Source organism: Dysidea avara, chromosome 9, assembly GCF_963678975.1.
Source record: "Dysidea avara chromosome 9, odDysAvar1.4, whole genome shotgun sequence".
Lineage (NCBI taxonomy): Eukaryota > Metazoa > Porifera > Demospongiae > Dictyoceratida > Dysideidae > Dysidea > Dysidea avara.
Window position 1 is genome coordinate 16,898,270 of NC_089280.1, and position 24,652 is coordinate 16,922,921.

At 37.1% G+C, this 24,652-nt stretch overlaps 1 protein-coding gene and 1 long non-coding RNA gene across 2 annotated transcripts; one reads left to right on the top strand and one right to left on the bottom strand.

Annotated features, from left to right (window-relative positions):
• Window positions 1-9,377: 9,377 nt before the first annotated feature.
• On the bottom strand, window positions 9,378-16,337 carry LOC136267168 (uncharacterized). Its single transcript, XR_010706548.1, has 3 exons — window positions 16,284-16,337; window positions 9,849-10,043; window positions 9,378-9,769 (listed from the first exon to the last, which is right to left on the bottom strand). It is a non-coding gene; the product is annotated as an uncharacterized lncRNA (long non-coding RNA).
• A 254-nt stretch (window positions 16,338-16,591) lies between these two features.
• Window positions 16,592-24,648, top strand: LOC136266960 (uncharacterized). Its single transcript, XM_066062012.1, has 3 exons — window positions 16,592-16,801; window positions 24,086-24,344; window positions 24,397-24,648. Exons 1-3 carry the CDS (start codon window positions 16,720-16,722, stop codon window positions 24,548-24,550), a joined length of 495 nt encoding a protein of 164 aa, XP_065918084.1. The 5' UTR covers window positions 16,592-16,719; the 3' UTR covers window positions 24,551-24,648.
• The last annotated feature ends 4 nt before the right edge of the window (window positions 24,649-24,652 follow it).

Here is a 24,652-nt window from a genome sequence, read left to right on the forward strand (position 1 = left end):
TGTACTGTGTCAAGTTGTCAACACTATGATATTACTTGTATTATATCTCATTCAATACAAGGGCGGGTGGCCAATACAGGAGTTCAATTAGCAAGCACAATTCATAAATCGAATGCCCCATGCCCTTATACTAAGTGCCATATAAAAATAATTACAATATGGCAGTTCTAGGGTTGCTCGTGTCAATTTGGGACCTACACTAAAATGATTCTCCATTGACAATCACCCTTTGGTATCATTCAGTTAGCCAGGAGAAGATGCACTGAAAAAGAGGTATGGACTTATGGGAATTATGTTCCAATTTTCCCATTATTCTATTCAGCTCAAAATCTCTTCATTATGCTCATCCACTTATCATTATTTTGGAATTTACAATATAAATTACCTAACAAATGCATGTGTAAATTACTTTTGGTCCAGTCGTTCAAACAGGCATAAGTGTCTATTGATTGTGCTTGTATACATTCTGTCATAACAAGGGTACTCTGACTGCATGTCACATTGTAAACAAGTAGCTAGCTTACGAGTTCATTAGCACTGAAAGTGGACCCAATAATCAATGAACATAAAGTATCAGCTGCTTAGTTTAATTGCAACATACTTATTCGTACTACATAGTTTAATTGCAACATACTTATTCGTACTACATAGTTTGAATCCAGATCTAGGGTTGTGTAAAGGCTAAAGAACAGCCTAATATTAATAGTTAGACTCTATTTAGGCTGTTTTGGGTGGGTAATAAATCTCATATACTCCACCTTGTTTTCTAATATACTCCACGCCTTCAAGCACAATATGACATATGCTCAAATTCGGGTTTGTCCAATCGCTATGCGTTATTCACGTGCAGTGATTTAACGAGCGCGATTATTTAGTCACGTGAGGACGCATAGTTGCCATGGTGCTAGTATTATCGTAAGAAAACCAGTCGCTTTTGCCGAGCCTACAGCAGAAACAGCCGTGGATGAGGTAAGTAATCTGAGTGTAACGTGAAATAGAGTCTAAAGCAGTTATACGGGCACAATGTGGAGTCTATGAAATTTATAAACCCTCAGGCCCTTAGTAGCGCCCTCGCTTCGCTCGTGCGCTACAGCCTAGGCCTTCGGGTTTATAAATTTCATAGACTCCACATTGTGCCCGTATAACTATTATCTATGCTGTGAAGAATTCCTGTGTTCATGGTGGACCGTTGTTTAAATTGGAACCAACAGCTGGTACTAGCATAACAAAATTTAATGGTATGTGTTTTGTGTATTGAGACAGGTACATTAGTGGATCATATTACCAGTATTACAATGGGTGAAAATTGTACTGTATGGGAATATGCATGGTAGTTGTATTGGTGTGCACGTGATGTGTTTTTACATTGGCATTGAATTTTTGACTTGGGGTATACTGAGATACCTGTCTTCGTGTCATGAGTTTGTTATAAGAGTATTCAACATACATGCACTCATGAGGATAGGAGATTTTGTTACACTAGTCTGGCAATGTCCGACATTACGCGTGAACATAAGAACAAAGCATGCACGACTTGCAAGGAAAATGACTGGCCAATCAGAATGCTTCTTTCATAATGTTGAAAGGATTTTACAACCACAAGTCATGTATGCTATGTTCTCCAGACTGTTACAGTCATATAAGATTGACTGCTGCCATACCAGAGTACCACTAATAGCATCTAGTGGTATAACTGTGTACATTGGGTGAGGTGATCTGTTAAAGAAGTGATCTTGCATTGCAATTGTTTTGTGATTTATACTGTGGTGGGTGCATTTATGGCATCCTGATATCAATATAGGGTGGGGATCAGTACTTGCATTTTTAGTTACTCAAAGCAGCCAATTACATTTGAAAATATATTACAAAAAGGCTATAAAGTTATTACTGCTTGGCATACATTATTTTCAACCACTTGGCAAAGTTCTCACAGTCAGTATCGATAACCAAACAGTTCAGGCATCACTCCATCCCTACTGTTGGGTTACAGCAGAGGTTATATAGTACAGGAACATCTTAACAATGAAATTGACACAATGGCTTCTTGAAATATGCAGGCTAACCAGAATACATGCCATTCTGGGGGTGTGAAGGCCTCGCAGCTTTTAAAAGCTCTAATGGATTCTTTGCATATATGTGCTGATGTGAGTAATGCATTTTGCACATGAATTACTTGATGATTCCATTTAAGGTGCAACATGAAATTATTTTTGTACAGAATCACACTTTAGTAACTACAGGTAATTATTGTATTGATATACTAATAATATTTGCTATACTGTATGTAAGTAAAGCTGTAACTTACGATCATCAAATGTTCAAGTAAACTGAAGGAGGATATACTAATTTATCTGTGAAAACACATGCATATCTGCTTATCATAAAAGTAACAAGCAACCAATGTTTGAGGAGACAAAAAGAAACATCTAGAGTTCATGCATGCATGTAACTTCAACACAGCAAATGTACGAAGTACAATCTGTGCAGATTCCAAGAGTTCTTAAATTCTATGGTCATTTGCATGGATAATGCTCTACATACGTTGGCATTGATACTTCCACAGGAGCAATACAAACACAGATAATTGACTGAGTTTTTATCACTATCATTTAAAGGCTTGCACTGTACTAACATAATTAAAGCCAGTACATTGTACCCCCAACCTTTGATCCACAAATGCACACATTATCACACAACAGCTCGCCTTAGGGCTTGCATCCCTTGGTTACCATGCTTCTAAATATTTAAATTTCATGGGTATGTTGTTGTAACTTTTACCTGTATTTGTTGCTGGATATATTCTCACCAGACAATTCTGCAGATGTACAAGCACAAACACTTGTTGAATTAACTGCAAGTAAAGCATCACTTTTGATTTGAACACTTTGGCCGAGGAATAGTTATCAGCCAACATAAATTTTTGCAAATACTGGCCACAAAAAATTACACGAGAATGTTCATCTTGAAAGATGAACATTTATACAAAATGACAACTTGTGTAACTACAAATTTATAGAAATATGTAAACAACATAAGAATAGGACCAAGTCTGTACATCACACATTAGATACTACTTCAACATGATGGGACTTCATAATCTGTATAACACAACAAAACAACATGTCAGTCTAACTACATGTAGCTACACAACTTATGAGTGTTAGCTATTAGCTATAGGTGTGAGCTAAATATGGTAGCCTATATCATATCTTCATACTGAATAGCTGTATTGTCAACAAATTTAAAGCCTTTACATGGAATTTAACATTTCTTTAGTCCAATTTCATACAAAGCGTGTTTGTATGCACATGTGTGTTTATGCTGGCAGTTTATTCAGTGCTTGTGTGGTGGTGGCTGTCTTAGAATCAAAAACAATCGCATTTACCATAAAAGCAATATAAGTAGAGATTTAGTACTTCTTGCAATTTCATACAAAGTGCATTAATGTATTGTGTGGTTTTGTATGAGAGAAAAGGTAAACCCACACTATATGCCATCCCTGCAAAATCATTCACTTGTATATATATAGCCACGTAAATGATTTCAAATAGTGATATATGGAGTTAAAACTAGTGCAGTATATACTCCCCCATGAGACATAATCTTTGTTATTATTTTATGAACCACGATACCATTTCCATTGAATGCTAAATGGTAGATTGTAAACTTTGTGAGTTGAAATTTACTGATAACTGCAACACCATTTTGCTGACAATAATATGGCAGCTTCATGATGAATCTTGATGGAGAGTAAGAAAGTGGAAGGTATTGTGTAGAATAAACCATTTGTGACTTGCTGAATTCCCTATTGTTTACTTCCTACCTATCAGTTTGCAGGTGTTTATTACATTGTCTGTTGTGTAATTAAACCACTACAAGTTTCTCATTTTCATTCACTAGAAAACTTTCCCCCCAAGTAATTAATTCTGGTATATTAGCTTCAATTTGATTATGAGGAAATACACCACATGGGGAAGTACTGATACCTATAGCATTACATGTGGTTGTTCTTTGTAGGTAATAACTTATTGAATGGTTATAGTGGCTTGAATCTGTTAAAAGGCAATAAGAAAAGAAAGTTACATACATGTGTAAAGCCCAAGCTCCCACTACTGCAGAGTCATTGGAAGTGGGTGCTTATTAAGAGAGTAGAAAACTTATTATTAAAGATGATGTTTCTGGTCACCTTCCGTTTCACAGTACCAAATCTGTTTCCCATGCTAAGATGGTACATAATGCCAAAGAAAAGAAAAGGTAGATGTAATTTGTGGTTATATGCTAAATGTGATTAAGTTGTTATACTATTAGACGAAGAAGTTTAAAACAAGCACAGCTGACACTTCACCAAGAGCTCCAACCCTACACACACCAAAAGCCAATTCTAAGAACTATCCTGTGTACTGCAGTAGAGGAGATAAAGGTTAGACAACAACACAGAATAGTAGTGAGTGAATTGCTGATATCATACAGTACAGTAGTACTGTATATTAGGGATAATTGAGGTTTGCACTTTCTTACAAAAAATACTGACCAGAAACCAGTCTCACAATACCTTCATGGTGCCTTGGCAGTATTGGTTGGGTACAACTAATGGAAACGCTTCTAATATGTTACTATGAATTTTTAATTAGTGGAATTTTCTACTGCCTGACTGAATGACTGGCTGATGCCTTCAGCCAAGTGGATCTCAACAGCTAAGGCTACAGGCTTGTTTTCTTCACTGTTCAGCATCGCTTCAGTCTGAAAGGTGCCTTTTGGCATACCACAGTAAATAAAATGCACTCATCATGGACTTACCTTTGTGTCTAGCTGAAAATGAAGCATAATCGCCACTTCACTTTTTCAGTAATTGATAGTTGGGGAGTGCATTCAGATGAAAACAAAAGGTCTGGTGCCATTCTTTCTTTTGATGTGGTATGCACAACTTCATCAGTCCATAGGTGGTGGAACAAGGGATCCCCCACTTTCATTAGACAATGCTAGCAAGAAAAGATTGAGATACTCTAATAGAGCAGTCAACTACTCTAATAGAACAGTCGCTTCTCTACATTTCTTTCAAAAACTGTAAGTGGCTGTTTAACAAGTAATAACATAGTGAAATCATCTAAAATTAGTTTCTGAATGTGCATCCCAACCATCAATTACTTAGGTGGCCATGGCCATTACACTTCGTTCCATATGTTCAGCCTATTACACAATGTTATTAATGAAGAACAGTATAAGAAGCGCCTCTGCAATTAATCCAGTCACTACAGAAAATATGGGTGAAACATGATAGTTACCCACAGGGAAGCCATTTTGCACTACCGTGGATCAGCACCTTGTGCTGCCAGTGAAAAGAAATAGGACACAAAGGAGGACAAAAGCAAGTCCATGATGCATGCATTGTACACACTGCAGTATGCCAAAAGGCACCTGTCAGGCTGAAGCAACATTTAACAGTGAAAAAAAACCCCTGTAGCCTTTTGAGTTACACTTGTCTGAAGGCATCGGTCAGTCAGTCAGCAGAAAATTCTACTGAATAAGTGAAGGCACTTTTGGGCCTGATTTCTAACCAATACTGCCAAGGCCCAATGAAGTATTGTTTCTGGTCAATATATTTTGTAAGAAAGTGTAAACCTCCATGATCCCTAGTATACAGTACTATTGTACTGTATGATTAAACAAACAACATGTGACATACACATGTGTTGTTGACTTCCTTACATGGTAGAGCACATTGTAACTAAATTTCACACATATTACCAGATTTTCTGGATCACTATATAGTCACTTTTGTCTGGGTCAAGAAAGTTTATCCATATCAGAAAAATCTCTCTTTTTCTGACTTCCATGTCAACTCTGGGCCACATCCATTGAGTCAATAGGTCATCCAGATTAGCAACCATACCCAGTTTGAATCCTGTTACAAAGATATTTTATTTTATAACAGCTTTTTTTGCACTAGTACAAAGAGTTCAGAGAGATAAGACTAATACAGTATGAACTGCGTGTCAAAGTGAGCTAACTTTAATACAACTAAGGCAACAGGTACAGTATATTCAAGCTTGTGTTGCCATTAGGAGCAAGCCCAGAAACATCAGTCTGTAGGAAGCAATGCCATGTGAACATCTGTAGTTACCATTGCTTGGTGTCGTGCTAGCTACTGTCTCACAAGTTGAACTTGCTGTTATGTTATACTGAGCTAAAAATTCCTTCTGCTGCTCTTCTTGAAGTGAAGGAATTCCAGTAGAATAATTGTGAAAAGCATAAAGCCTAGGGATTGTTTCCACTTTTAATGCATTGATCATAATAACTTAGCTTAATGTGAATAAGTAAGATGTAAGACAACTATTTCCATTTCCAGGTCATGTGACACTATAACTAGGTCAAAGTGAACCATGCTTTTAATGTTTGCTCAACAGCACTAAATGTTCTTGATCTCAAGTTTGTCATCAGAATTATACTTTGACAATCTTGTTTTCTTTTAGTTGATAAAATGATGTGACGTTAAAAAATATTTCAGTAGCAGTTCTTCATTTTGGCACAACAACCAGTTGTGAAATTAATTTTTGTCATTTGACATTCTGTTATGCCATTCATGTACTGCAATGTGTATAGAACTGATGAATGAGTACTAGCATGTATGGTAGGAACAAGTGTCCATGTATGAAGAGCAGCTAAGATGAGTGCATACTCTGTGTGTATTTTATATTGTTAATAAAAATAACCTATTACCATGCTTTAAAGAAGGTTGCTAGTTGTCTTTAACCACAGTGTGGTACAAATAGATAATACCACTATACTTGAACTATAATAATGAGTAAGCTGTATTATTATAACTAAAGTTTGTGCACCTATCATCATCATCATATGTGTCTGTGTTTATTTGTAGATGGTGTTCATCTGCAAAGTAACGATCAATTCTTGTGAATATCCATAATGTTGTCTGTGTTGAAAGGCAATAAATACCTAGTAGTCCACAGCAGAGCTGAAACCAGATCAGTACTGCTGACCCAGCTGACACACTGACTCAAATTGGGACTCAGATCTGACCCAGACGTTCATTAAAACAGATGCATGCATCAAGAGCTACACTGTAACTTTTGTCATCATACAGTACAGTAGTACTATATATTAGGTTAAGTCAGTTAGAGACCACCCACTCAGATCTTCGTGGCTTTAGAAAACCTCAGCTTTGCTTCAGGTTTTTAAAATCACAAAGATCCTCATAGCTATCTAACTATTACTTTAAATTTTTTCCTTATAGTTTAGATAATAAGCAAAATAGTTTTAGCGCGACATTGCAAACCCAACCTCTGCTAGTGAGAGACACCTGCACTTATAGCATAGATTATAGAGGTTACTTCACTGTAATAAGGATTATCTACAAGAGGAAATAGTGAATGAATAGCTACCAAGCATCGATAAGTGGGTGTGGCTAAACATAATATAGGCCTATGGACAGCAACCCAATGAATAGGTGTGGCTCCACAGCGACACACATTCCTCCTGATAATTGGCATGTATACAGACAGCAGCACACAATTCCAATATGTGGGTGTGTGGTTCTATGCATACCTGTAGACTGCAACACACCATCCTGATAAGTGGGCATGGCTCCCAAGTTTCTCAAGTATATACAATTGCATTTCCATTAGTACAATTAAGCTTGTTAATTGTGACCTGCTGAGCAAAAACCTGACCAGTTCGCATTTTTCTCAAGCTTCTTTTAATGACTTCTTTGTTATCTGGAGGGAAAAACCAATGGGCCGTTCAAGTTTCAGCCTTATCTGGTGATTACTCTTGGAATTATAATAATAGACAACAAGAAGAGCAAAAAAATTGATTTGCACAGTGACTATACTGACAATAAATTACAGGTGCTCACATAATTATGTCACAAGTGCAACAGGCTATGGAGTTGGGTCTTGTCTCATTGTGTTCACCATGAACTGGGGAATTCATCAAGGTACAGTGTTTGGCCTATATCCACCCATCCTTTCAAGCAAGAAGATTATCCAAGCTTACAAATGGCGACAATAAAGTTGTATTTTGCTGCAAACAAACACACATAACTCACGTTACAGAAATGAAACAAGATCACAGGCAGATCTGATGATGTATAAGTTCAATCAATTCAAGTCTTTTTTCAATGTTTACTGAAGTGATTAAAACATGCATAGTACATAGCATGCATTTTTTACCCTTCAATGCAATTTAATATTTTAAAAATTCAAACTATAGTCAGTACGCATTCACCTGAGTCCCTGCCAAATATAGTAATATCAAAGAGGTGAACATGTATTCACTCCCAATGGTTTGTACTGGAACAAGCATGTTTTCATGTTGCAAACATGTTTGCGTGCCTGAATTGTCCATACTAAATGTATGGGATATTTTAAAAGCCTCATAACTCACTTGTTCTTGCCCGTACCAAAGCACTTTTTTACTACTAGTTCTGCTGTTTAAGGGTTTCACAGCACTACTAAATGTTTGGGCAGCTGGCCCATGTAACAAGAGTTATTAACAAGAAACCAGGGCTCAGGTGAACGCAAACAGACTAGTCGGGTTATTGCTCAGCAGGTCACAAATTATTATCACATGTAATATGATCCAGGTCAGACCCGGATATTCTATAAAGCAGATGAGACTCACTTGATCAACCAGGACAAAATGTGACCCAAATAATCTGGACAACCCTATTTGGTTTTAACCGTGGTCCACAAAGTACAACCACTCTTTAAAACCCCCTACAGCTTAAAAAGAAAAATTCAAAAATTTGAATGTCTATATCTCACAAATGGCTGGGCAAATTTAATCAAACTTTCTATGCTGCCTACCCTACCTGGCAGTAGGGCTGGGCGATAGTGGATTTTTCAATGTCCGAACGATAGTAAGACACTGTTCACGATAGATGAAAGCACAACGATAGTGAAAATTCACCTATTTTCTACTTATCACCTTCAAGAGATATGCAAGTAGGTATGTTACCTATGGATATGTTTTCACAAAGAGACAAAACAGTCTTTTTAGACTAATTTTTGCTCCCAAATATTATTTTTTTAAAGCATTTTGCAATAATATCTACATATTTTTACATGTTAATTACTGTCCGATAGTAATTTTTCTAACGATAGGCGATACCGATAGTGATACTATCCTGATATTCCGATATGTTCATACTATCCCCCAGCCCTACCTGGCAGACAACTATAATGCAAAAATGGTGTGATTTGGAGAACGGGCCATGGAGCTATGCATGCGTGAAAATAAGATATTCTTTCTTCCTGTAAATATACCCACAGTGTGGCATGCTGGCTTTCTTGGCAGCACAACACACTACCGTGTGTCTTGATAAATCTGCGCACTTTTAAAACTACAAAAACTTTACACATGAAAAATTGCCTTTTAATTAGGTAATGGGTTTCTCTTTTCAACATTTCCTGTAGTTTTCACAACACTACATTTAACAGCTGAACAGTAACTTTCTGACCCAACTTCTTTCCTTACATGTCCATTGACTCCATTCAATACCTGTAAGTGTTGTTTTTCATATAAACTATTAGTTCCATTCACTTGATTTCCAGTAACAGTGGAATATAAACTGTTTAGATTGGGCCAGACAAATGGTGGCAGCCATATAGGGTTTGTAAATGTTTGTAGCTGAGCCAGTTGAATGGACTGAGCCTGTAAAGCAGCCAATTGTGCTGCGGTAGCGTAGTAGAGTGGAGAAGTGAATAATGGATTTGCAAAAAGTGAAACTGACTACCATCAATGGTAACATATTCTAAACAAGGAGACATATTATCATAACAGAATGGAAAAAACCTCACATTACAAAACCTGTCATACTATGTAACATTTACCTGTGTTACTTGTGCTGGTCATATTATTCTTATCCTCGTATTCTTCTGGCTGGTCTTGTTCATCATATTGCTCACTGGAGTCATCTTCTGTAACATCTATCATAGAGTCACACTCCAATGATTGTTGTAGAGAAGTTTCATCATTTTCGTAACTAACATCACTGCTGTCTTTCTTTATCTCCTGGAAACTGCTCTCTGTAGTACAATATACAGAAAAGTTGTGTTACAAAGTGATGGACATGTAAGGTAAGTAATTATTTATATTCCACCCATCCACCACATTAAATTCTACGTTAAGATGTTATAAAAGGAGTCCTAACCTATCTCCTCAGCATATTTCAAGCTTAAAATGAAGTCTGTAGGACATTTTTCACTTCATCATTTATGATACCACATGGAATTGTTAGAAATTATGACTGCACTAGGCATTCATTTGAGACCAGGTGTTTTTGTTCAAAAACGGGAATTTTTCTATACCCCAAACTAGACCAGGCAGAACCAACCATAATTTGAGGTATTTCCTTGTGTGTGCTATGTGCTATGTTGCATATAATTCCTTAGAAACTGAAAAGTGTTGCTGAAGAAAACAAAATCTGTTTAGCTGCATTAAGAGAAAAGAAACACTTGCTTACAAAAAGACTAGAGCTGTTAGAATCATTGTAAGTACATTAACTGAATTCGATAATGATTAATTTATAGCTTCGCTTTGAAACTTTTATACTCATTCTCTCATGTAATTTTCTGATACTCGATATGCTAGAGTTACAAGAGAAAAACCAAACAACTGTAAATTGCGGGGTCAAAATACTCTAATAGAACTGTCACCATGGGGTAAAAAAGGTGCAAGAAAATGTCGAAAAAACTTAGCAGTGTTTGAACCAGGAACTTCCATACTGAACACCCAAATCCTTAACCACTGAGCCACTGCTATAACCTCACTTAATTTCTACTTTATAACTGAAAATTCTAGCTAAAATCTACTCAAAATAGTGAAAGTTCATAATTTCATAGATCTACCAATGGAAAATCTATATTGTTCGATCTAAAACATTTTATGTGTGTTCTATTAGAAATTCTCAAAAAAAATGTGCTCTCTATTTGAGCATTAGAAAAGTAATCAAACAAAAGTACTATTACGACTTCTCTAGTATTCCATCGAATCAAAGCTGATATTATAGCAATTTTGGTACAGATTGGCAGGTAGTACACTTACTACACTACTATTAAGACCTACTTGTGCCATCATCATAATAAGTGCTACACTAATAAAACTTGTGACAACAGGCTGTAAACTGTATTCTAGCATAAAAGATGCAGGATTTGCTTTGTAAAAATTGAGCAACTACAACTTATCACATTTTGCATGAAAAATCGAGATAGTCTAATAGAACAGTCACTGCTCTTAATGGACAAATAGTATACCTAACTTGGAAGGAATTTACTTTGCTATAAAACACTATTGCAAACACTGTAAATACAGGGACTACATACTGTAAATACAGGGACTACATACTGTAAATAGAGGGACTACATATACGTATATTACAACTTTTTGCAGTTCCACAGTCCTGAACACCAGTACCTTTCATAAAACCAAATTGAGAAGCTGGAATATATGAGGAAATATGACAATATATCTGCAAAAAGAAGTGAAATACATGCAAAAACAGCCAAGCTATATAAAAAGGGTGCAGCGTTCAAAAAGCCTGGGTCAAAAAAGTGAAATCAAAGGTGGCGGCCATGAAATGGCTGCAATAATGTTGATCATAAATGTTATCATGTCAATGCACAAAGCCATTTTAAAATTTATTATCCACATCATTGCAGCCATTTCATGGCCGCCACCTTTGATTTCACAACTTTTTCACCCTGAAGGCCACACTCTTTTTTAATATATAGCTTGGCTGTTTTTGCGTGGATTGTATTATCATTACAAATTGGGCTTACTAGATGGTAGCTTGATGGCAGATGATATTGCACATAAACAGTCAACATAAATTTACTATGTGCTAGCTAGAAAGATAGAGGCTACAGTGCAAGTGCAGTTGTACCTAAAGCATACACAGGCAATAAAATTATGGAGAGCAAGAAGAGAACAGCTAATCTCTTCTAGAAATCAACAATAGGGGATCAAAGGGGTAAAACTGCTTAAAAGCTGCTGAACATTGAAATACTCTAATAGAACTCTAATAGAACATTCATCATTAAACTATTAAGAACAACTCGTAGACCCCTTGAACTTCAACAAACCACACTGCAGCATATATGCTGTGTCTATGTGAAAGTTAGTTACCACTGTTAGAAAATAATTATTTCACTTAGCTAAAGTGGCTCACAACACTTATAAGATTCAGTCAATATTATCGCCAAATTTGATCTCAAAAAGCTAAATTTGCAAACTTTTCCAGTGAGGGCATGCTCTCAGATGTCCTACATAAAGCATACTCCTGAGTGCGCTTACTACTTACTACAGTGTAGTTGTATCAACCAGTTGCCACATTTTTTTAGCTGGCACTATAGATGCCTCTGGCTTAGCCCCCCCTTGGGAAATCCTCCCAAAAGGCTATACCCAGGGGCGGATCCAGGGGGGGGGGCTTTGGGGGCTGAAGCCCCCCCCTTCATACTTAGGCTTTACGTGATCAATATGCTGAGTATTATAATGAAATTTTGTCTTAGCATAATTATATGATCACTAATAATACAAATACTCATAAAACCACCTTATAAACATCTTTCCAAGGTATTATCAGTGGATTTATGCTAAAGTTTATGTAACAAGGACCCGGATCAGCATTGGAGGTGTACAAGATCGAGATACTCTAATAGAGCAGTCAGCTAACTACTCTAATAGAACATTCACTGGAAACATGTAGTTGGTTCTGTTAAGGAATTTTTCCAAATCTGCCTGCACCTATACATATATGCAATGAAGTGCATTGGTCTGTTTAAAGGGCTTCATTCATCCACTTGTGTAGTTAATATATATGGCAATACTTAATTCAGGTACACAATTTTTCATTGAAAATGCTCAGATTCAATCTTGTATTGTTCAAATTTCAAAATTTTCCACATGCAACATTATATTATTCTAACATGCACCTATTCGGTGTTGTGCAATTGTGAGAGGGGTGCATCATGTACTTGGTTGTCTGTACCTACCCAAACATTTTGATTAGCAAAATGCTTTAGAAAGCCATACCTATAATCTAAAGGCAGTATATGAAATATCTACAGGCAGAAAATATTATGAATTTTATGTGGAAATGTTTCCAAATTGCAGTATTTTAGCATCTATTTTTCAAAAATTTCCTGGGGGGGGCATGCCCCCAGTTCCAGCATGCAAAGCATGCTGGGAAGTGTGCTTTGCACACTTCTACCCAACAGATTAGTACCTTGAGTTAGCCCCCCCTTTTATAAATCCTAGATCCGCCCCTGATACCCACCACTCATGATAAGAAATGTGACATTGAAGAATGACTTGAGGGACCCCACAACAACAAAGATAAATCAAAATTATTAAAGTAAGAATTGTCACTGAGTTCTGTAATGAAGTAATTTGAAGTGCTTATCATTAATAATTTAGCTTAGGCAATAGCTAGGTAAGAGAACTTTAACAAAGTATAGCTATTTACTTTAAAAGGATGAAAGATGTAGCCTGTCACTATAGATATCTCCCTCAATGGTTTGAGAGGTTGTTCTGAAAATCTAGATCATGGGTTGTGCAAATAGTGCACTGGGTTGAGTACCTCACTGTATCAGACTTATAGAGTTGTGAATCAATTGGATAATCAGTTATTGTTGAGGATAATTAATTATCAGGCTATGTGGACAATAACCAATTAATCGGTTGGATCACAAGATTATTGGTTCATTAGGCATCATCGAGGGTATTTTACATTGTAAAATTACTTCTTTTTTTTATTGCAAACAGTATGTCTGGGGATTATCAATATACAAACTTGTATGGCAAACAGCATGAAGTCAAAATCAGTAAATCGGTTAATCAATCGGTTATAGAGTCAAGTCAAGAATCAGTTATGGACTCTTTGTCCAAGTCACAGCTCTATATCAGAGTATGATAAGTGATAAAAATTCATTCTAAGCTGAAGATTCTTGGAACTAGTTTGTTATTGTCCATTATATAGCTTCTTGGTATTGAGTTGCTTTGCTCATTTTTACAGGCCTGGTCTTTTCCTCAGTAAAGCAATTTGTGGTAGATGAATAATGTAATGACAGTTTAACTGTAATAACAAAATACCAATAGCAGGTAAGACAACTGCCTAGCTACTTCACAATATTTATCATTGCTTGGTAGCCAGGCCTAGTTGTAGCACTGTCAGATTATCATATAGGTTAATTTTAATTCTATATACTATCTAGCATATACTCTAAAATATTTTATAATTGTAGTAGATCTTCCTTGGCAGACACTTTGCTGTGGGAGTAGAATGTTGATGTGTATATATTATTACAAGAAGCAGGTCATTTCCCCAACAGAGTCACTACAACATTTCACCAGAGTTGTGTGAGCAATTGTGGTCAGTTATAGACTAGATGTCCACATCACCAAATATGTACATGTTATGTGACCATTTCCTCAAAGGTTATCAAAAACAACGATTGGTGGATTTAATGAAACCAAAGCACTTTGCAATTACATCATAACAAAGAGAAAAATCCCATGTACCCATGTAGTCGGCAGCAGTAGACTTGACTCACACAAGGGGCATGTTCTGGTCAGTAGTCACACATATACATTTTTCAGCTAGTGTAATTGTTTTGATCCTATAATGTAATCATTACATAGTAGGCAACTGATCAATTGCGCTAAAGCTATTACTACACATTTCATAGTTAACAAAATAAATGTCAGAACAACTTGTCACCCACTACTCCATCATTACTGGGACATTACCAACCCAAGTAGTTAATTCCAGAGTGGTATACACATATCTATGGTGGTTCACATTATATTACTGAGATTCCGAGAAAGACAGGCTTTTAAGATATATTACCAGGTATTAAGCATTATAGACATTTAGACAGCAATACCCACCCTTGACAAATATGAAAAGAACCATAACAATTAGTGGAGCAAGTAGGAGGTTTACAAAATAATTTGGGTCAGACGATTAAATTTCATTTTTGACCACAACAAGACCAAGACAAAGGAGTATTTTAGTAAACACATTTAGTTGAAGTTATGATGGTATATATGGAACTGTAATTCATTGTATCTATTTAAATAAGTATTTCCTTGTGTGTATGCGTCACTACCCCTCACATTATATACCTACATAAATGAAAATTCAAGTATATAGCTTTACTGTGCTATATATACAAGAATTTCACATGGATAGCTCTAAAATTATTTTGTAATGGTTACTCAGTGACTTTCAACCTTGCTAGCTACAAAATACAGTTGACTCCAGCACTCACCACATATACATGCATCAAGTGCAGGCAACAATTGAACTTCTGTAGGTTATAACCATGTTCATACATGGCAGTTTCCGTAAACTACGTACACCCAGTGTTAATTGACTTGCTATCTGGGCATAACAGTTGCTTGCCCAGTTGTGAATCATGTGTGCACCACCCATAACCTCCCATTGACACACCTAACAGTCACACAGCAAGAATGAAGGTCATTTAAGGTCTTTATTGTGCTAAACTTTTATTACCAAATCACTCATACAGAATTTTTTTTACTTTACAGTGGATCAAATAAATAATAACAAACTGGATATGCAAGGGAGTGTCACATAGGTACGTGTCGTAGGTATAGACCTGCGACTGCAGTCAAAGTCTTGACTCGCTGAAATTTCGCTCTGCCGTTGACCTGTGACTAAGAGCCTTTTTCAATCTTTGTTAGCAACTATATTTCAGTACTTTTCGATGGTGGGTTGGAATTTTTACCCTTGACTGTTGACTTGGCACGAATTTGGTAGCCTTGACCTTTGACTGTGGTTGCAGATCTACCTACAGTGAGTGCCTGTGTGTCACGGCACCCCCTTGATATGTTTTGGGCGAAATTGGATATGGACATAACGAGAGGCTAGTTAGCTAATTAATACTGTAACTGATTTTTCCATTAAAATAAACCCCTCTATTCTGGACACCTTGGGACAATGTCCTTTACGTGAAGTGTCATTTTTCAGGGGTCAAAATGTATGTACACCCCGGAACTGCACTGATGACAATGTCCTGGTTTTGGGGTATCCGGGTTCCGCCACCAGCTAGCTAGAGGCGGCTAAGATGTCATAGCGGATCAAATCTACCCCTCTGAATTACTGATGGCTAGTCTCGCGTAGCCACTCAGCAGGCCTCCTTTTTTCTTTTGTGTGGGGGCCGCGGGAAGCTACGCGAGACTATATATACTTGACTACATGTATGACCATAGATTATCTCTCGATAATCTATGGTATGACTTACTATAACAACGGACGCTGCCGTGCCGAAACGGAATTGAGTTGATGCAGTGTTGATTGAAGACAAAGGCTATAGCTCGCTTCGTGGCTAAGACGAGCTGAGTTTGTGAAATGAACTCAGTTGGATAACTTATATTCGGTTCGGTCTCGGGTACGGTGGCTTGGAACCCCTTTTCAGAGAAAAACTGCAGTTTCGTTGCATGGTGTTGCCCACGTATTTGAGCAAATTACGTCGTCGCTTCGACGGCCACATGCCAATGCTAATAATAGCCATGCGTTCATACAAATTTACGATACGACTAGCTATACGTAATGAGTTAGTCTTGTGGCGAGTCTGCATTGTCAATAATCTATGGCATTGTGAACGTCGACATTAGATTATATATATATCAAGAGCTTTTACCCGTTACCTGCCGCATCAGTATCCGCAGTTAGTAGCTATGAGCAACAGTCGAGGAGAAGGAAATTTGTTGCTCATTGTCAAAGCTGCAGAAGGAAAGAGAACAAGACCCAATGAACCTGGTAAGAACGAATTAGATAATGCTGACACATGTGAGGTAGAAATACATGAACTAGCTAGTTGATAGCAATTAAAACTGTCATAGACTCAGTAAACATACCGTATAAGTAGTTTAGTTTAGTGGATTTGTTATTCAGAACTACAGACTTTCTTGTCAATAGTGAGTATAGTCTTGCCATGGGAGTGCTGAGCAAGTTTTAGCTGACTAGTTGGTGTTGTTTACTTGAGGCACAGCCACTGAAGTTCTGAGTTCCAAGAAATTAGTGTCATGGATTGTTTGCATGCCAGAATGTGGCTATACAGACCCCGTTAACTGGTGTGGTGAAATTCTTAGGAGGTTCTGCTTTGCTGCTCTATTACAGGACTTGTTATAAGGTAGTAATAATTGTTGCATGGTATGACGGATCAACTTTGTATGTGCTGATATAATGGTGCATAATCACCATTCATAAACTTAGTGTGGTTGTAGGAGGCAATGTTTAGGTTAAACTGGTTATATACAGTGCATTGATATAAACAGCACTCTGACTAGACTACAATGGCTGTGTATGGGTGCACGTATTAGTAATAGTAATAATAGTAATTATTTGGATAAGCACATCTGTTAGATATGCATAATGTGTGTACAACTGTCCAAAATTGGAAAGTGTTATATCTGAGTGTGTATATTATAATCATAGCTATATACTATAAAGTTGTGTAGTATTTGAAGCATACACATGCATGAATAACCGGAATGGTTGCATTCAGTAAGTATATACGCAGCAATGGATGATTGAAATGTATAAATAATTATAATAATACGATACACTAGTATTTAATGTAAGGACATGGCCGACATTGTCTACAAAGTGGTAACATAAGCAACTGATTGTCTCCTTAAACTCCTAATCGGTGAAGGAAGATCCCAGTTTTCAGCCATCTGCCTTGGCTGTCTTTCAGCTATAAAGGGATCATGGTCCCATTGTTATGGACCCATTCGTTTTAGCACTCGGCAGTATACTACTGAGAAGACTCTGCAAAGTACCACCGGACCACACGTATATTTTCCATATATAAATTATTGACCAGTTGCTAATATCACTGCATCTGAAAACTCTACCCTGTCCTGCCATAGATGATGCAATTCAGTGTGTAATAATGTACACGCCCACTAAGTTTCAGATCAATTGTGTGAATGGAACGTGAGGTATAACCATAACCAGTTTAATAATACATAAATATTAATACAACAACAAGTAAAACTACAAATCTTTTAACTGGTCTTTGTTTTTTAACATTCTTGAAGACTAACTGGCTGCTTTAGCCACTTCATTACAAGGGTGAACAAGGGCATATTCAGAGAATTGCGTAGTACATGGTCTAGTTCATCAGTCAGATGTGTTTCAGGCTTCATGACAGTTATAAGGATCTATAAACCTTGAGGCTGTATGTTTTAGTTGTTTACAGCACTGTAGTACCTGGTATACTGTTGGTCTTGGCCTTTTTGGGTGATTTGTGATCTCCTCCATTGAAATGTTGCAACTTGCCTTCGTGTTATAACACAAACTTGCAAGAGGAAGCAGTTAGTCTAAAATCCTTCTCTGATGGTTAAAACCTATAAAAGGACAGAAACCATTAGAATAGTCCAACAAAACAAGTATATATAGCTAATTAGCAATGTATCAGCATGGCTAAAGTGTATATATATATATAGGTATCATTAATATAGGTATCAATTTTTTTTTTTAAGTTGTCTGTTCTGTGATCAATACAAATATACTATATTACAAGCAAACAAAGACAAAAATGACTATAAAATGTCCACACTAAGGATGGAGATGCCCCTCGTGCATAGGCAGATTAGGTATCCAGGGGAGGAGCAGCAACCACACAGCAGCCGAGCCATTAAGGAAAATCCTATATGGCATTGAAGCCAGCAAAGCATGTGACTGTGGCGGGTGGCAATGTATGAAGCCAACTTCTTAACATCAGCAGTTGGTCCACAGCCACCAGCACCTGAAAAGACAAGTGGTGAGAAACATCCCATCTCCACATCACAAACCCACTGGTCATAAGCCCTCCTCTTCTGTTGCTCATTGTGGTGATAACAAGTCGACACTGGTACTGATAAGATGGGGTATAGGGATTGAACACACGTACATCAAAGAAAGCACATTGATGTGAAACATCCCAAAAACCAGTACCCAAGTGAGCACCATCATCTACAATGGCACTACGGTAAGACAGGCTTCCCCAGTCAATGGCTGAAGACCATGCAGGCTCAACAGAAACATCATGACAAATCTCCTTTAGCAAATGAGCGATAGAATCACGAATTTCATTATGGTGGACAAATAAGAATCCTCCCCGAGGACAACTTAAGGCATGCTCAACAGTAAAGAGACACCACACACACGCGCGCACGCGTGCACGAAGCTGGCAGTAGGCATCCAACCATATCACAGGCAGAGGGCATCATGAAAATCACTTTTACGTAGTTGAAACTCACCTGTGTGTAGATGATAGGTATTTAATTTTCCCTCCAGGTGATTCTCTCTTGTTTAAGTACTTTCTTAGACACAAAACAAATTTTTTAAAATTTTAAGCAGCTTATTGGAAGCATATTTGGGTCACACTGAAAGCACTTTTGGGCCTAACCAATACTGCCAAGGCAACATGAAGGTATTGTGAGGCTGGTTTCTGGTCAATATTAATAATTACCATGTCAGAAGCCATATCATGCTTTATGTATTCACTCTTACAAGCCCCTATACTACCTTAACTGTGGTTATTATACTTTGTAGCAGACAAAATGGGTGGGGTAGTATGAGGTTTTGTAGTTGTAGTTGAAACTACAGGCAATCTTAATATGTCATGTACATATTATACTGTTATTAGTACGTGTGTCATTGATGGGAATCTTGTAAAGGCACACTAAATTTTAATTTTAGTGTTATGAGGTTGCAGCTCTTATGACATCATGACTTAATTTGGGCGAGCCCCACACTAGCAGGACTTAGATTCATGCACAAAAAAACTACGATAAAAATCAGTGATGATCCATATAAGGGTATGTATGTACATTGTTGATAACACAAACAATAATCAGTGTCATTTACTGATGATCCTTATAAGGGCTTGTTGGCAATCTCCACTCTGATTGTGACAATCATGAATAAAGAGCAGCTTATAGATGACCGTGATAGATCTAGAAGATCAACAGAAACAGCAGAACAAAGGGAAGTAAGAGAAAAGGACATAACTAAACGGGCTGCAGAGATGCCATGCTTCAAGCAGGCTGAGAGGGTGGTCCAATAAAGAGTTTGTCAGAGAATTCCCAATTAAGTTAGAGTCACCTTATAGGGTCTACCACCCCAGTAAAATTACACTCTGGTCAATCAACACAGTCGATCACCCTGCCACCCAATAACATTGAGCAATACCATCATTCTGCCACTCTGACTGGTGATGTCAATCAACACCATCACCCTACCAACCCAAGAGCATTGATGAACTGACATCACGGATACGATTTTGGCTCTTGTTAGCGATCTTTCTATTCTGATCATCAGATTATTACTGTAGCTATGTTGTTAGATTGGATGGATTGACATCATCATCCTGCCAGCCCAAGAGCATTGATGAATTGACATCATCCTTGGATACGATTTTCATCATTTCATTGGCAATGTCTGTAGCTATAATTATACTCTTATAGCTATTCACATCATTATTTATTTTGTGTTCCTGAATTATAACAACATAATTAATCAGCTATTGACATTTAAATCATTAAATGTAATTGTGTGATTAATTACATAGTATAGGCATGCAATCAACAAGACAAACTTGTGCATGTATTAGCACATCAATCACTGGCAGAAACTTGCAATACAGTTCAAATTGTATCATCTTCAATCGTGTAAATTAATGTCGACAATGAAAACAGCTGTTCTACGATTGAACCAACAGCTGATGTTTCAGTTTGTACAACCTCATCACCTCTTCTCTTGCCTTTCCACTCAGAAATATACACATTTTTGCCCTTAACTAGCAAGTTATCCTTTTCAGTTGCACAACTTTGCTCAGATCTGCTCATTTTTCTCCACCTACAAAATACCAAAACACAACATCACATAGTTAGCTACAGTTAATCATGAATCACACACAAAATTATAAGCAACTCAACCCACTTAGGCTCACCCCACGATGTTAGTCTAGTTATATTGTGGCTACACCTCTGAGAGGTCACTAAACCAGATGGCCCTAGTGTTAATAGAAATTATCACATTCTTTGAAATAACTGGTGTCAGATGTGGTGGAAGAGAGTGGTTGTGTGATAGTTTCCAATATTTAATAAATTATTTATAAGCCTAATAAATAATTTCAGGTCAGGGACTATTATCCAATGAGATATAGGTGAATAGAGACCAGAAGGATTACAGTGAATTTCAGCTAGGAACTAAGCCACCCAAGCACCACACTATTATGACAACCCACAGAGGACCTGTTAGCAATGACAGCAAATGCAACCTCTGAAGAATCCATCCACAAGTATTAAATTGTTGCGAAGTTTCAGTTATACTGCTCAGCCAATTGCTTTTCATGGTGAAGGAGGTTTTGTCATTTAAATGAAAAGTAATAGTATATGGTATATTATCGTTAACGTGCTGTGCAATGACCTCCTTGCAATTGCTTACAAAACATTTAACAAAATGTTATAGCACGTGTATCTACACATACCACCCTTCCATCAAACTTTCCTCTATAACATTATGACATGCACTGATAACAAAACATCCACAGACTATAGACATTTACAGACCATATATAATGAACTAACACAAAACAAACAATTTGGGGAGAAATTAGGCAGCTGGTTGAGGCATTGGTACTGCATAACTGAGACATTCTGCTTTATTACATGTTGTAGTGCTCATGTCTCTGTATTGCTCTGTAAAGCACATTGTAGTGCTCAGGTTATAACTTGGAACACATTTGCGTCAAACAGTACATTACACATATCATGTATAACACGAATTGCATCAAACACATTGCATCATAATAGCACATTATGTTGCAACACATAATACATCAAACATGTTAAATCGTAACAGCACATTACACAGGTCACATTGTAGCACGTATCACGTCATGACAACATATTACACACATCATAACAAATATTATGTCAAGCGTATCACATGGTGACAGCGCTATGCCACATCAGAGGAAGACATATGAGGCTATAATTGTACAACAAAATGTTCCTTCATTCTAATTACTAATAAACAATGTAGCTGTTTTCAACTATACATGTTCAGCTTGTTACACATCCCTGCACATGGAGAAGGATACATAGCTAGCCTACAACTAACCTGCTTACTTCAACTGTTGGAGGTGTGGTATAAAAATTATGAACGATTTCTATTAACAAGCAAAGCCGTGATGTGCAAATTACACCTTGCACTGTTAGTGAAAAGAATGGGACACAAAGACAAAAGTAAGTACATGATATATGCTTTACATGTACTGTGACATGCCTAAGGCATCTACCAGGCTAAAATAACATCTGAAAGTGAAAAATCAAGTCCATAGCCTTAGCGATAATTGAACTGTGCTTGTCTGAAGGCATTAGTTAGTCAGTCAGCAGAAAATCCACTAACTTAAAAAAAAAAATTGTGGCAGCTTTTTAAAAGCATTTTGGGTCACCCTGTAAGCTTGATTGTACCTGCCAAGGCCCTGTGAAGGTTTGTGAGGCTGGTTTCTGGTCAATATGTTTCATGGGAATATGCAATCTCAGGCACTGATCCAGAGGGGGGGATGGGGTGGCTAGCCACCCACCATGCATGGCATTTAGACCTGCAATATTTACTAAAATGATTCTATAATCATAATGCTAATCATGAATAAATCTCTTTCGTTACTATGTTAACAAACTATTTGCATATTTTGTCACCATGAGTCAATATGAATAAATCCCTGCATTGCATGCCAATCAGATTCCAATGCTACCCACTCTATCACCTTATACAGAGGTTTTGAGGTTGCTTGATAAATTTTGGCACGATCGTATTACGCATGTGCAACAAATATAGCCAATGAAATTTATTCTTTGTAAAATTTAAATATGCTGCTTAAATTTCATTGGCTAGTTACCTCACATGCGCGACATAGTTGTATCAAGCAACCTCAAAACCTCTGTAGTAGCTGGTAGCATTATGCATGAATGAACTTAATTAAAATAATCAGCAGTATCAGCTACCACCAGGCAGAGGAGTTCTATATGGGTCTGCTTTAGAGCTGCGTCAAATTTACTATTATTCTTTTATAATTGTCAGTAAATCATCCTTGGCATAATGTGACTGTATCAAAATTAGTAAAATTTTAAAGTTGGCTATTTAATATAATAACAAGTAGTGAAAAACATACAGGGATAGCTATACCTTTAAGGTATAATGTTTCTTCTTTTGAAGCACGTGATTAGTAGGAGATAATAGTTCACATTTACTATACTATTCAATGGAGTATACCTAAGCCATCATCTCCTACATATCACATACAGCAGAGAGATATGAATATGCAGTATGTGCACAGGTTTTGTTTGTTTTAACCACTGGTGTTAACTGATGATTAGCCTAGCTGTACTGGGACTACAAAATACACGATATGTGCACAAGAGCTATCATGCTACCGTGTGCTTCACTGTACTATCAAATTTCACAATCAAAATCAGTGAGGCTTGAGTGGTCTGCTTTTCCCAAGCCCAATGGCAAACTGTATGAGCAGTCTGGAGGCTTAATGGAGCTCTGGCCAACCTGGGGGATGGCTATACAGCTCTGTGGTGTTGAATAAAGTCCTGCGCTGCAAATTTCCTTTTATTTTAGCCAGTTTTGATACTTGAATGCCCTTCATAATTTAGTCTAATTCATCCCTATGTGTTCCTCTTCATTTTGTAAACAACTTCTTGCCCTACCTCCTCCCACAACCCCTATTGGAGCTCATCTGATACAGCCAACCTTGAGTTAAACACTATCTAAATTGGAAGGAAACTTAGCTGTTGGCTACTTTGCTCTAGAATGTAAGGCAGAATTGGTATAAAACAAGTAAAAATTTGGTGCACATAGCTTCAACCATTGCTATAACACATTAAATATTTAAAACCGGTGGCATTTCTCTATAGGCAATAAGATTAGTTTTCCCAGACTATAGGTCACATATTAGCTTCAATGTGATCATAAGAAAACATACTACATAGGGAAGTACTGATACCTATAGTATTACATGTGGTTTGTTCTTTATAGGTTATGACTCGTTGAATGGTTGTAGTGGCTTGGATCTGTTAAAAGGCAATAAGAAAAGAAAATTACACAAAGCCCAAGCTCCCACTACTGTAGGGTCATTGGAAGTGGATGCTTATGCTGTGGATATTAAGAGAGTAGAAAACCCATTTGTTAAAGATGATGAATATTCATATGATGCTTCTGGTTACCTTCCTAGACTAAAGTTTCACAGATCTGTTTCCCATGCTAAGATGTTACGCAATGCCAAAGAAAAGAAAAGGTAAGTAATTTATGATTGCATGCTAACTATGGTTAGGCTGTTATATTATTAGACGAAGGAATTTAAAACAAGCACAGCTGGCACTTCACCAGGAGCTGCAACCCTACACACATCAAAAGCCAATTCTAAGAACTATCCTGTGTACTGGAAATGTTGACAAGAGAAACCAATCCTCCATACCACTTAACTCAAAGGCATGTGGATAATATTGTAGAGACCTTATAGTTATAAATGTGCTTAGATTTAAATGTTAGATGTAGCTATATATTTAGTTTTATTTTCATTATGAATTGGGTTTACTAGATGTT